Raw genomic sequence first — 12,332 nt, 5'->3', positions numbered from 1 at the left:
CATTCCTTTGCATAGGTGTATTACTGGATGTGACGGTGAGAGCGGTGCCGAAGTGCAGTGAAGGAAAACGCCGATATCGGTGAGGCCGGTATTATTGGAATATCAAATTAATCTGAGAAGAATGAGAGTTAATGCACGTTTAATGAATACCGTTCTGACAAGCAATAAGTATGTGCATATTCTGTATGCGGCACGTATCTCTGTGTGTGCACGCTGCTACATACCATTATATGCTAAGCAATGCTGCCATAGCTTACAAGATATCAAGCCAATAATGATTCCATAAGTCAGTTGCTTTGATTACGCTGAAACGTGTTATGGGACTACCCATCCTGCTTTACAATGCTGTAGTTCCACATTTTGTACGTAGTAGCAGAGTTGTCAGGAAATAAACGACCTACAGCCAGGCTACTAAAGCCATATGGCAAGGTGGCTATGGGGGAATGAAGACAATAAACTTGATATCCAGGCAAAGAGTACGAGAAATTATGTCATATTGTGCGATACAGAGCTCTGTGTAACGAAAAGAAAAAGCGACCAGCCCACGTTACCAGCAGCGAGCTTGCACCAAAGCGATAACACAGCGAGTGGCAATGACTCGGCCGACTTCTGTACGCGGCCCCTGCCTTAATAACGTTGTGGTTGCAACGTCGTGCATAACCGATGGAAAGGAGAACAGACTAGACCTATCTTGTGCGCAGAAGTTGAGAATGACACGACGAACAAAAGAGCGAGATGCGATATGCGCGACCTTGAGGGACCGGTAAAGAGTTGAGGAAATTATAGACCTAATGAGCGTAACTCGTATATTATAGCTGCCATTGAGCGGGAAAAATTCAGTTGCGCACCACATGTAATGTGTCGCGCACATAACGAGTATCAAAGAATGAATGCCGGAAGAGAAACAAGTGTAGTGGGGTACTGCAGAGAACTACGTGTTGGGATAAGATATTGTGAGCTGCTACAAGGCAGGGAAAGCGGGAAATTGCTAGGAGAGGCCGACGTCCTGTAGTGGACATAAATATGTTGACTATAGTAAATAATTTATATCCTTTGACTATAGTAAATAATTTATATCGGCACAGATATTTGGGCTTGCTGGTGTGAAAATTTTTTGGCCTTGACATTTCCCCGTCTCTCGCGTCGAGGCTCATGTGGGCTTGCAGTTGCAAGCCGATCTTATTTTAACTCTTCCTCAATTTAGCTTTCACTTACTCGTATGTGTTAAAACCATACTCGCGGAAAGTGTGCTGTGGGTATTCTTTTTTGTTTGGTTGAAATGGCAACTGCTGTAGTTTGCGCGCATTAAAAAAAAATAAAGCCAATAAAAGCCAATAAAACTGATCCCTCACGCTCTCCGTTACAATTTTACTAGCTTTATAAGTACATTTATTGGTATCAGTTCCGTTTATTACTTTCGCCGTGCTTTTCAAAGAAAAAGCTGAGAATGCGGCAAAATGTCTCGTCGGCACCACGTAGCGTGGTAGCGTGGCGAGGTGCAAAAACACAAAGCAAAGGCAGCGTTCCTTCTACTTCCACGGCTACCATGAGTGTTCTTCGTTATCTTGATCTTCCTGGTAGCACACCCGGGAAAAATATGAGCATCATTTGAGTTTGATGCGCATTCGCGGCAGCTATCGCAGCTCCGCATGTAGTAGGAGTGAAGAGTGAGTGAGCAGTAGCATGACAAGCCTATCAGATTTTTTCACCATTTCTCTGCTTGAGAACACTACCGACGCCAAATAAAATAACGAGGAAATGTACAGGGAGTGGGCAGACAGTAGAAGGCACGCTCTCAGCTTTCTTTTCTCGTTTTTTTCTGTAACTCGCCGACGCGGTATGTACTTGCCACGAGCTTGAGTTTTCCATTTCACGAATGTTGGCGACAGTTGCGGGTATTTCGTTCCATGCCTGCGCTTGCTCCATTAGGGCGCTTTAATTAACCTTGACAAAAATGGTTCGCTCGTTAGCTCCTTTATTGCGGCAGGAAACATTTTGAAGCTGAGTTTACGCTGCGGTGCTGTCTCCGAAATTATCTGGGTAGCCCATCTCACCCACAGCTATGCTACATATATATATATATAGATATATATATATAATGGACTGGGGAGCTGGGCGCGCTCAACACTGCTGCTTCGTGAAGCATCGGGGCATTGTAATTTCCGCAGTGTTTTGAGCTCCACACACGCTCTGAGTGTAGTTGCTTCTGTAGATATACATTGGAGACCCCGCCGGAAGTCTGTAACGGACGCGCACGACAGTGTGTACGTAGTAAGGAATGTTGTTTTTGTAGAAATGAACAGCTCAGAGCAGGAAGGATCAATAGAAGCTTGCGGAATATTGCCTCTGTCGACAGGTTTTCGCGAAACGAAGGATGTTCACTTGCACCTCCAGGGGCCGTGCCACTGGCTCATGAAGGCACTGCCACTAATACCTTGCAACAAGCCTTCATCAGTGTCCAGCGGTGCTTGGGCGCCTTGTTGGTGCCAAACAATGACGTACTGCTGCAAGGTATGCGTAGCTAACGCTGATGTCCCATAGTTTGGCCTTTATTCTAATACAACATGCATGTACGCACAGAGCAGAGACCGAAAACACAAACGGAGTGGAATGTATAGCGCGGTGTTTGCTGTACCTTGTCATTCTTCGATGCAGCAGCTCTGGCCTAATTCACTACGATATGCATTTGCAGATAAACGTAGGTTCTATAAACTTTCTCGCCTTTTTTTATTACAAGATTTTGGTCTTGCTAATATCAACTGCCTCTTTCATCTTGTTTTTATACAATGTGCCTCTGAATGGCATTTTCTCGACCTGGAAAGGTCCATGTGCATTATATGCTTCCATATCTACAACATGAATATTTCATGGTTGAAAATAACGGCGCGCAGTTACCGTAGGTGTTAGTTGCGCCTCTAGAAGTTTTCCCGTTGAGAATTCACTTTCCTTTAGTTCTTTTATTCTGCGCAATTTGTGTCGAGTTGTGTGTGAATTTGTGCAGCTTACAAGAAGCTTTAGTTGCAAATATACATGAAACCAACAGTTGCCATTGTAGTAGACTGTTTCTTCTCTCGCTGTAATGCCTTCTTTGTCGTGGGTAATAAATAAAAATGAAATTTGTCTACATTGATTAACGTGCTTTCTTTGACAACTAATACTAGTAATAACTAGTAACTAAACTATTAATGTTTCCCGGGGTCATAGTTATGGCTCTATTTCCCAGAACTCGCCGCACGCATCGTGCGTATCTCATACACTTATTCTTTTGTGCCTCTCCAATGCGGCGTAGTCCACAGTAATCCACAAATGATTGTGCCAGCATTAGCCCTTCTCTTCCTCCCAGGCAAGTGGAGAGGAGGAGGGAGCGTGCATTGGTTTCAGGTTTAACAGGAGAGGGCGTGAATGAGGAGGGTTTGGAGGGAACACACGTTTTCATGGTTCATGTGCCGCGAGCCAAGGGAGAAGTAGGAGGGCTAGGTTTGGCGCACGCTGGTGCTGCGACCCCGACAAGACGGATTTACAACGAATACGTGAAACAGGCCTGACGAGCGTAGCAACCAACTGTCGAAGTACAGCCGCCCTGATTTTTAATAATATAGCGCGAGCGTCGACTGAACTGCTGGTGAGCGCCTTATAACGGCGATAAGCGTGCAACAAGGCGAGAGTTCGCGCACGAGCCTTGTTGCCTTGTTGCACTCGCCTTGTTGCACGCTCTTGTTGCACGCTTATCGCCGTTATAAGGCGCTCACCAGCAGTTCAGTCGACGCTCGCGCTATATTATTAAAAATCAGGGCGGCTGTACGCAATTCGTATTTGCCATGTCATGCCTGAACGCTTGCCGGAAAGCAAATTTCGCGCCCGGAGGCGGTCCCGCGAGCTTTTAATGCGAAAGCCTTATATTCCCCATGAAGCCGAAGGGCGTCCTTCGGGCGTTAACAACCGATGGTACAAAAAACCCCCGTGATCCAGGGACGAAGTCACGCACCTGGCGCTGGACCTGGTGCGGGTGGCACTGCGAAATCCCACGATGAACACTCACGGCGTCGGACGCACGCCGGGTCCCACACCCAAAAAATTCACTTTCCCCAATTTGCGAATTGAGTTGACCCACGTTCCAAACCGACCTGGCCCTAACCCAAAATTGACTTGGCCCCCATAAACAATGACTTGGCCCAATTCGAAAATAGAGTTGACCCAATTAAGTTCCAAACCAGCCTGGCCAAGTCTAAAATTTGGATGACCCACCCCCAAAATTCACTTCGACCAATACAAAAATTGAGTTGACCCACGTTTTAAAGCTGACCTGGCTCACTCCTAAAACTGACTTGGCCCACCCTCAAAAGCTCAGTCTTCCACTGCCAAGATTGAGTTTGGCCAATTCGAAAACTCAGTTCGAAACCGACCTGGCCCCCTCCTGTAATTGACTTGGCTCACACCCAAAAAATGGGCCACTCATCCTCGAAATTTTTTCCCGATTCGAGCACATGACCAAGTAAAAATATCGCGCCGAAGAATCAGAATTATTTCGCGTTGACCGCACCTAAGGAGACTAAAGTGCCTCTGGCGACTTTACAAGTTACGCCTATGAACTTGCGAAACGTTTGGTGTATAACCCTCAGAGATGTGTGTCCTTGGCGTTTGCAAGGTCGTTCGCAGCCCTAGCTCGTGGTGTCGGTGACAGTTCTGTGTAAAAATCCTCCGGTAAATGCCCTGTGGCCGGTGCAAGGGCCCTGTGGAAATTGTTTACTCTGCTGTGCTTTCTGGAAGATTTGGTTTGTTAACTGAACATTCTTTTAAACAAAAGAAGTTAGCCAGTTCTTGCTCTACTATATCGTCGTCTATATGCTTACACTTGGGTACTAAATACTGACATTTGTCTACAAAAATCCACAATAGGAGATTAAGTCCACCAGTTTAAGTCCATCATTAAGTACGCAGTTTATGACTAAAGTCTTTGTGGAACAGCGAGTGAGAGGCAGCAATAATAATTTTTGTGTTTAGAGCAGGCACAAATGGTGAGGAAGCTTGGCAAGCGCGTATAGCTTTTTTCTTAAAATGATGGTTAGATCAATCAGCCATTCTCCCGCTGCAGTGTAAACAATGAGAAATGTGCACACATTGTTTAGAAAAGACAAGAGCTGTCTGTGGAAATTCCAAACAAAGCTATACCAAACGTTGGGTTGAGGACATTCCAGCTTTCTGCCTGGTGATTTTTCTATATTGCGGAAAATTTCCCGCAAATTTTTTTCTTTGTGTACGCTTATCGTGTCTGTTTTTTACGCAGAGAGATAGAAAGTGAACAATTCTTTGTGGGTATTTATAAGTGACGTTCCTAAACGCCTGCCTAACTATGGATGACCCTGACATGTCGAGTGCACCAATGACGTAGTTGGACATACAGTTGCCGAACATGTCATAATAATTTTCGTCCATTGGCGAGACAAGGCTAATTTCTATTTTGCATATTAGTATATTCCGCTTGGATGTTTACCCACTTACATAGTTTAAACATTGGTTATTTTAAGACCATAATGGCAGTAGAGTAGAGATTACGAGTCCATCTTTCTTGCTATGGAATAGAAGCGAGGACGAAGACTATATCAATCCTTAGTAATCAGCACTTTAGTTAAGCATTCGATAAATAAATGTTCTATGGCAAGAGCGTCGTAGATATGTTGTACTTGTCTGTTTTCCTAATTCGCAAGTGCGCTTCTATTCATTGCATACTTGGCAAGAATCGGATGTATGCGTTAAGATACAAAGCCGGCAATATCATTACTAATATGGATGAGACAGTTCAAGTGGCTGAGGAGTTCTATACAAATTTATACAGTACCAGTGGCATCTACGACGATAATGGAAGAGAAAATAGTCTAGAGGAATTCGAAATCCCGAAGGTAACGCCGGAAGAAGTAAAGAAAGCCTTAGGAGATATGCAAAGGGGGAAGGCAGCTGGGGAGGATCAGGTAACAGCAGATTTGTTGAAGGATGGTGGACAGATTGTTCTAGAGAAACTGGCCACCCTGTATACGCAATACCTCATGACCTCGAGCGTACCGGAATCTTGGAAGAACGCTAACATAATCCTAATCCATAAGAAAGGGGACGCCAAAGACTTGAAAAATTATAGACCGATCTGCTTACTGTCCGTTGCCCACAAAGTATTTACTAAGGTAATTGCAAATAGAATCAGGAACACCTTAGACTTCTGTCAACCAAAGGACCAGGCAGGATTCCGTAAAGGCTACTCAACAATAGATCATCATCACACTATCAATCAAGTGATAGAGAAATGTGCAGAATATAACCAACCCTTATATATAGGTTTCATTGATTACGAGAAAGGGTTTCTGTCGAAACCTCAGCAGTCATGGAGGCATTACGGAATCAGGGTGTAGATGAGCCATATGTAAAAATACTGGAAGATATCTATAGCGGCTCCACAGCCACCGTAGTCCTCCATAAAGCAAGCAACAAAATCTCAATAAAGAAAGGCGCCAGGCAGGGAGATACGATATCTCCAAGGCTATTCACAGCGTGTTTACAGGAGGTATTCAGACACCTGGATTGGGAATAATTGGGGATAAAAGTTGATGGAGAATACCTTAGTAACTTGCGATTCGCTGATGATATTGCCTTGCTTAGTAACTCAGGGGACCAATTGCAATGCATGCTCACTGACCTGGAGAGGCAAAGCAGAAGAGTTGGTCTAAAAATTAATCTGCAGAAAACTAAAGTAATGCTTAACAGTCTCGGAATAGAACAGCAATTTACAATAGGCAGCGAGGCACTGGAAGTCGTAAAGGAGTACATCTACTTAGGGCAGGTAGTGACGGCGGATCCGGATCATGAGACGGAAACAATCAGAAGAATAAGAATGGGCTGGGGTGCGTTTGGCAGGCATTCTCAGATCATGAACAGTAGGTTGCCATTATCCCTCAAGAGAAAAGTATATAACAGCTGTGTCTTACCAGTACTCACCTACGGGGCCGAAACCTGGAGGCTTACTAAAAGGGTTCTACTCAAATTGAGGACGACACAACGAGCTATGGAAAGAAGAATGATAGGTGTAACGTTAAGGGATAAGAAAAGAGCACATTGGGTGAGGGAACAAACGCGAGTTAATGACATCTTAGTTGAAATCAAGAAAAAGAAATGGGCATGGGCAGGACATGTAATGAGGAGGGAAGATAACCGATGGTCATTAAGGATTACGGACTGGATCCCAAGGGAAGGGAAGCGTAGCAGGGGGCGGCAGAAAGTTAGGTGCGCGGATGAGATTAAGAAGTTTGCAGGGACGGCATGGCCACAACTAGTACATGACCAGGATTGTTGGAGAAGTATGGGAGAGGCGTTTGCCCTGCAGTGGGCGTAAGCAGGCTGATGATGATGATGATGATACTTGCCCTGCTAATGGCGGCGCCTGTCGTGGTTCAAACGAAATATAAGTACTAGCTGCACATGCTGGTCTCCCTTGAATGGGCTCGTTTCATAACGACACCTACAACCGCACTTTACACGTCATCAGAGAAGCAAACCGAACTCGCACACGGTGTTTGAAAAAAGAAAGCGACCATGCCGCCATTGGCCTGGCCAAAATGCATCGCGGGAAAACGACCTTTACTATTACGAAAATAGTTTAATGTTGAATTTTCATCGATCGGTGCTCTAGCGGCGTCCGCTTAGTGGCAATCCTGAGGCCATTCCCTGAACTACGTTGACGAAATAGGTTTCCGATAAATTTGGAAATCACGATTCATTGAGACTTCGCGGGAAAATAATACAAAGCAAGGCACGAAGCCCCCCAAATTGGTGTAGGAATATGTAGACATACGCGCTATAGCATCGGGATGTCTCCTGCGTGGGTGTGTCCTTGGTGCTGGCAGGCTTGAATGATGCAGTTGAAATTATCAGGTTTCACGTCCGAGAGCAACACAACGCTACGAGAAACGCCGCAGTTGGCGACTCCTGAACAATTTGTACCGCCAGGTGTTCTTAACGTGCATTTACACGCAAGTACACGAGCGTTTCTTTAGCACTCTTGTAGCCGTAGAAATGCGGGCGCCCAGGCCATAACCTGAATATGCAGTCTTGTTCTCAAGAAGAAAAGGCTATATAGCCCCTGTGCCACTGCGGTCGGTGATCCTTCAATAGCAACAATTTCCCGAAAGCAAATGCTTCAGGATGATTGCCGACTAAAGCGTTTAGTGTTTATATTGCAGGCACTGATTTCTGCCAGCGGCAATCACGTGCAGTCGGAAATGTTCTTGCCTGCCTCGGCGTTATTAGGCGTTTCTTGAAGTCGTTCTTTGGTACAAAGATGCGAGATACGCCTTGGTAAATCTATGGCTGTAGCATTTTCCTGAGAAATAATTGGTCGCAGATATGGCTATTGCTGGCAGTAAGGACGGTATTCGTGCGGGTAGCAAATGGAGAAAAGCTCTTGTTTTGCAGATATTTAAAGCAAATTAGATCTTAGGCATAAGGTGTAAATTATTCCGTGTGCTCGCGCCAAGCTTTTGCTTTACGCCGACCTAGTTCAACGCCGTCATCACCGCGAGAAATTCGGAACATTGTTCACTGTTCTCACAAGCACAACTCGTCCTTCTCTCAACCAGGAGCCGCCGGCCGGAATGAAGGCAATATCCGGTGGATTGCTAATCGTGATGGCTGGATTACAGGGAACCGCCGACGGTGAGTCACTTTGATAACACTGCCTTTTTTCGACACAAAGGAGTTGTGAATCATTTTTAAACAATACTCGGCTATATATATATTTCCACCACCGTTCAAATGCCTTCCGAACCATGTTGCAAGAATGTTGTCCAAATGTCCTATATTGTGACACAAAGGGTGGGCGAAATTTACAAATATATGCGGAAAATTGAAATCCAAGATAGCAGAATAACAAACACGAACGTGCTTCTCCGAATATCATCGTCGTCCTTACGAGCGCTTTCTTCAGAATGCGGGAATGGCCTGTAGGATATTACCGCCGGCGGTTGAAGTGCCGTATAAGCACTTAGAAGGAAAGGGTTTTAGGCTGAAACGTACGGCTTGAGACGGCACGCACGCACAATGTCTGTGGACGAAAATGAACATGACGACTAACCATTAACGGAGTGTTTTAGTATGTGAACTCTGGCGTAGCTGGCGCGGTACCTGTTAGGGCCTGGAGTAGCGGGAAAGTTTCGAAGATGGGTAGACGTGGTGGCGAGGCGTCCAAAAAGAATCAAGGAGCCTGGCTTCAAGTGAGGGTTTCTGTGATTGCTATCGTAACGTGCCTTTTCAGTCGTCTACGAGGAAGAGAGACGGTGCTGCGCAATGTGACGAGCTTGAGTTTGAGTTTGTGTACGAGCAATGGCGTCGCGGGAATGTTCTGCAGAAGCGTGCGTAGTGTCTCAAAATACAACGGGGATAGCGGCCAAATAACATTCTACAGGTGGTAGGCAGTGGTTTGTTTGTAACGTGTGGAACGCGAGCGAAGAATATAATCGAAAACTTTGAGCGCGATCTGTCAGCAGCTGCCGTGGAGCGCCGTTGTCGGGGATTACGTCGTGAAGCAGCAAATATTCAACCTCAGGGGCGCAACTAATCGGCAGTACCCGTGTGATGGCCCACAGTATCGCGTAGCCAGTGATGCACTTGTTCCCAGAAATGCTCGCCGGAAATTGTCCAACGAGGACATGGCCGGTGCTGTAGAACGGACTAGCTGGAATGCGTATAGGCTGAAGTGGGCCGGCAGGCTGCAAGGGCGAACGCTTGCGGCGTTGGAAGGACTCGCAACTAGCAACGTATCGGTGCACAGAACGGTAAAGGCCTTGGCTGAAGAACCATCGCCGCACGCGGCCGTATTTACGGGATACTGCGATGTGGCAAGCTTTTGCGGCATCGTGGAGATGGTGTAGAATAGCACTGAGGGGCGTAGCTCCTATGAGCAGAAGCTCGGGACCGTCGGAGTTGGCACTGCGACCGTAGAGAACATTGTCGCGGAGCACGAACAGCCGAGGGACAGGTCGGAGCGATTAGAGCGTGGACGATCGACGATGGAGCACAAGTTTGCATCGATGAGCTGTTGACTGTGTATATCACCCAAGCCGGAGATGGTAATGACGCAGAGGCCGGAATAGTTGGCAGTGAAGTCTGGAGGGTCCGCGGGATGACGTGATAGGCAATCGGCGTCTTGGTGCATGGCGCCGGACTTGTATAGGACATCAGTGCTGTATTCTCGAAGCTTTTAGGACCTAGTGACCAAGTCGTCCTGTCGGGCTTGTTTCTCGGAATTTTGAGAATGACAGCCCACAAGCAAATGTCATGAAACAGAACACCGATAGCGCATGCATTTAATATTTGAGAATATTTGAATATTAAAAGTGCGAAACATTAACAGAAACGCGAAAACTATGCAATTGTTTGGTGCGGCTGGTGGACGACCTCCAGCATCGACCAACCCAAGAGGCCGCGTTTCTACCAATAAGCTCGCCGTCGGGCATAGTGTCTGCCGCCACCGTTTGCCAGTAAACAATTCGTCAACACAAGGTGCAGTTACTGGCAAGAGCGAGAACCAGTCAGGGGTCTTTGAATGCTGTCGCGTTCCACTCTTGAGAGGAAGCTTTAGCTCGGGCCCATTTCGGGCGCGGCCTATTCAAATAAACGTGGAACGCAAGAAAGTTTTACTCAGATAACCCCTCGATCGATATTAATAAAATTTGTTGGATGTGAAGGAGAAAGTTAAGCTCTAGTGACTTTCGGAAGCAGAATTTCGATTTAGGGCCTGAATTTTGTTAAAAAGATTTTTAAGAATTCGGGACCTTGAGAAATACAGGAGGACAAAGTTTACAAATGAATAACTCTGCATCAAGAACAGATACCGCGGTTCTGTAAACGGCATGCATTAGATCATTGAAAGCGGACAAATTATGTATGTCATTTTGTATCTTACGTAAATTTGTCACGTTGTGTTAAAGGGCACTGCAATAGCTGTATTCCCATATTACTACATTTTTTTAGAATCATGTGTAACATATAATTTTTTCCGATTTAGATGTACTATGAGATGCAATTCAGGGAATTGTGATATCATTTATCATTGCGGAGGTAGAGGTGTAAGCTTGATAGTTTTCGTTCTCTGAAAATTTGCGATTTCTTTTTTCTAATTTTGAATGAAAAGCTGATATAAATCAAACATTTGAAACCTTAAGTCACGAGATTTTAAGTTTTTCTTTTATATGCAAGAACTATCATCAAATTTGGCGCCGTGATTGCCGAGAAAAACGAATTATCCATTCACATGTATTTAGATAGGAGCACCCGAGCTAAAGCTTCCTTAAAGGCAACTTAAAGACAAAGTAAGCGCATTTTCAGTTTTTTCGATGTTGCTGCTCGTGGAATAGCTTAACGTTTTAGATTTAGTTTTTGCGCCACCTACCCAGATAATTTTGACAGGCGTGTTCTCGAAGCTAAGCTGTTGTATATGAGAGCGTCGTGAAGTAGTAGCTCATAGTGCTTTCGCGATATCAACCGTGTTGTACGTGAAAGGAGGACCAATTCCTACGTCCTGTAAAAACGTTGGCCAACATAAATACTACGGTGTTATTCAGCGTAGCCGCCACCGAGTTGGCCTTTTTCTTGGGAAAAAAACACCATCCATGTAGGTACTATTTCTTTCTGTGTTCAGATAATTAAATCATCTTCACCTCGCTCCTATATAACGTGGTAGTTCAAGAAGGTGTCACGAAATTGAAGAAAATATACTTAGTGGTTTTTTATTTGAAATCCTGATTCAGTGAGATCTTCCACTGGCAGAGGAACAACTAGGGATTCCGAATGCCTCCTCCTAAAATATGGTCGTCTTGCGTAAAATTTGAAACAACTTTCTGGAGATGAACACATTGCGCGGAAAAACAGTTGCTACAAGTCAGCATTTCTTACGCTTCTGCATTTTTTGCACATTAAATGATGCAGTGGAAATCGTAGCGTTTGGCATTCCAAGGCAACGTGCGGCGAAGAGCGGAAAAAATGTGGTTTCACATATGGTAAAGCCATAATCTTATTATGAAATACCCCCGTTGTGGGGGCTGCGGAAAAAAATAATTCGGACCACCTGGTTTTCTCTACGTGCACCTAAATCACGAAAGAGCGCTTTTAAATTCGTTAAATACATTACATTAGCTAAATACGTCTGGACACTCTGAAGGTGCCCGAAGGAATTAACTGATGTGAATGCCCGACCTAAACGTTTGCCTCGCTAGCAGGTGATCCTAAAGCACCACCTGGATAATTGGACATTAATAGAGATGGCTCTTGGAAGCCTCCGCCAGGATGATGAGTTG

At 45.2% G+C, this 12,332-nt stretch overlaps 1 protein-coding gene across 1 annotated transcript in view; it reads left to right on the top strand.

Moving 5' to 3' along the window:
- The window catches only part of LOC142590346 (uncharacterized), a 173,888-nt gene that overhangs the window by 153,001 nt on the left and 8,555 nt on the right, over positions 1 to 12,332 (top strand). The window contains exons 17-18 of the mRNA XM_075702401.1: positions 2,357 to 2,511; positions 8,619 to 8,694. Of these exons, the coding sequence (XP_075558516.1) occupies positions 2,357 to 2,511; positions 8,619 to 8,694 (231 nt within the window). The remainder of the gene's footprint in view (positions 1 to 2,356; positions 2,512 to 8,618; positions 8,695 to 12,332) is intronic.

Source organism: Dermacentor variabilis, chromosome 8 (assembly GCF_050947875.1).
Source record: "Dermacentor variabilis isolate Ectoservices chromosome 8, ASM5094787v1, whole genome shotgun sequence".
Lineage (NCBI taxonomy): Eukaryota > Metazoa > Arthropoda > Arachnida > Ixodida > Ixodidae > Dermacentor > Dermacentor variabilis.
This window is presented reverse-complemented; position numbering and strand designations above follow the sequence as displayed.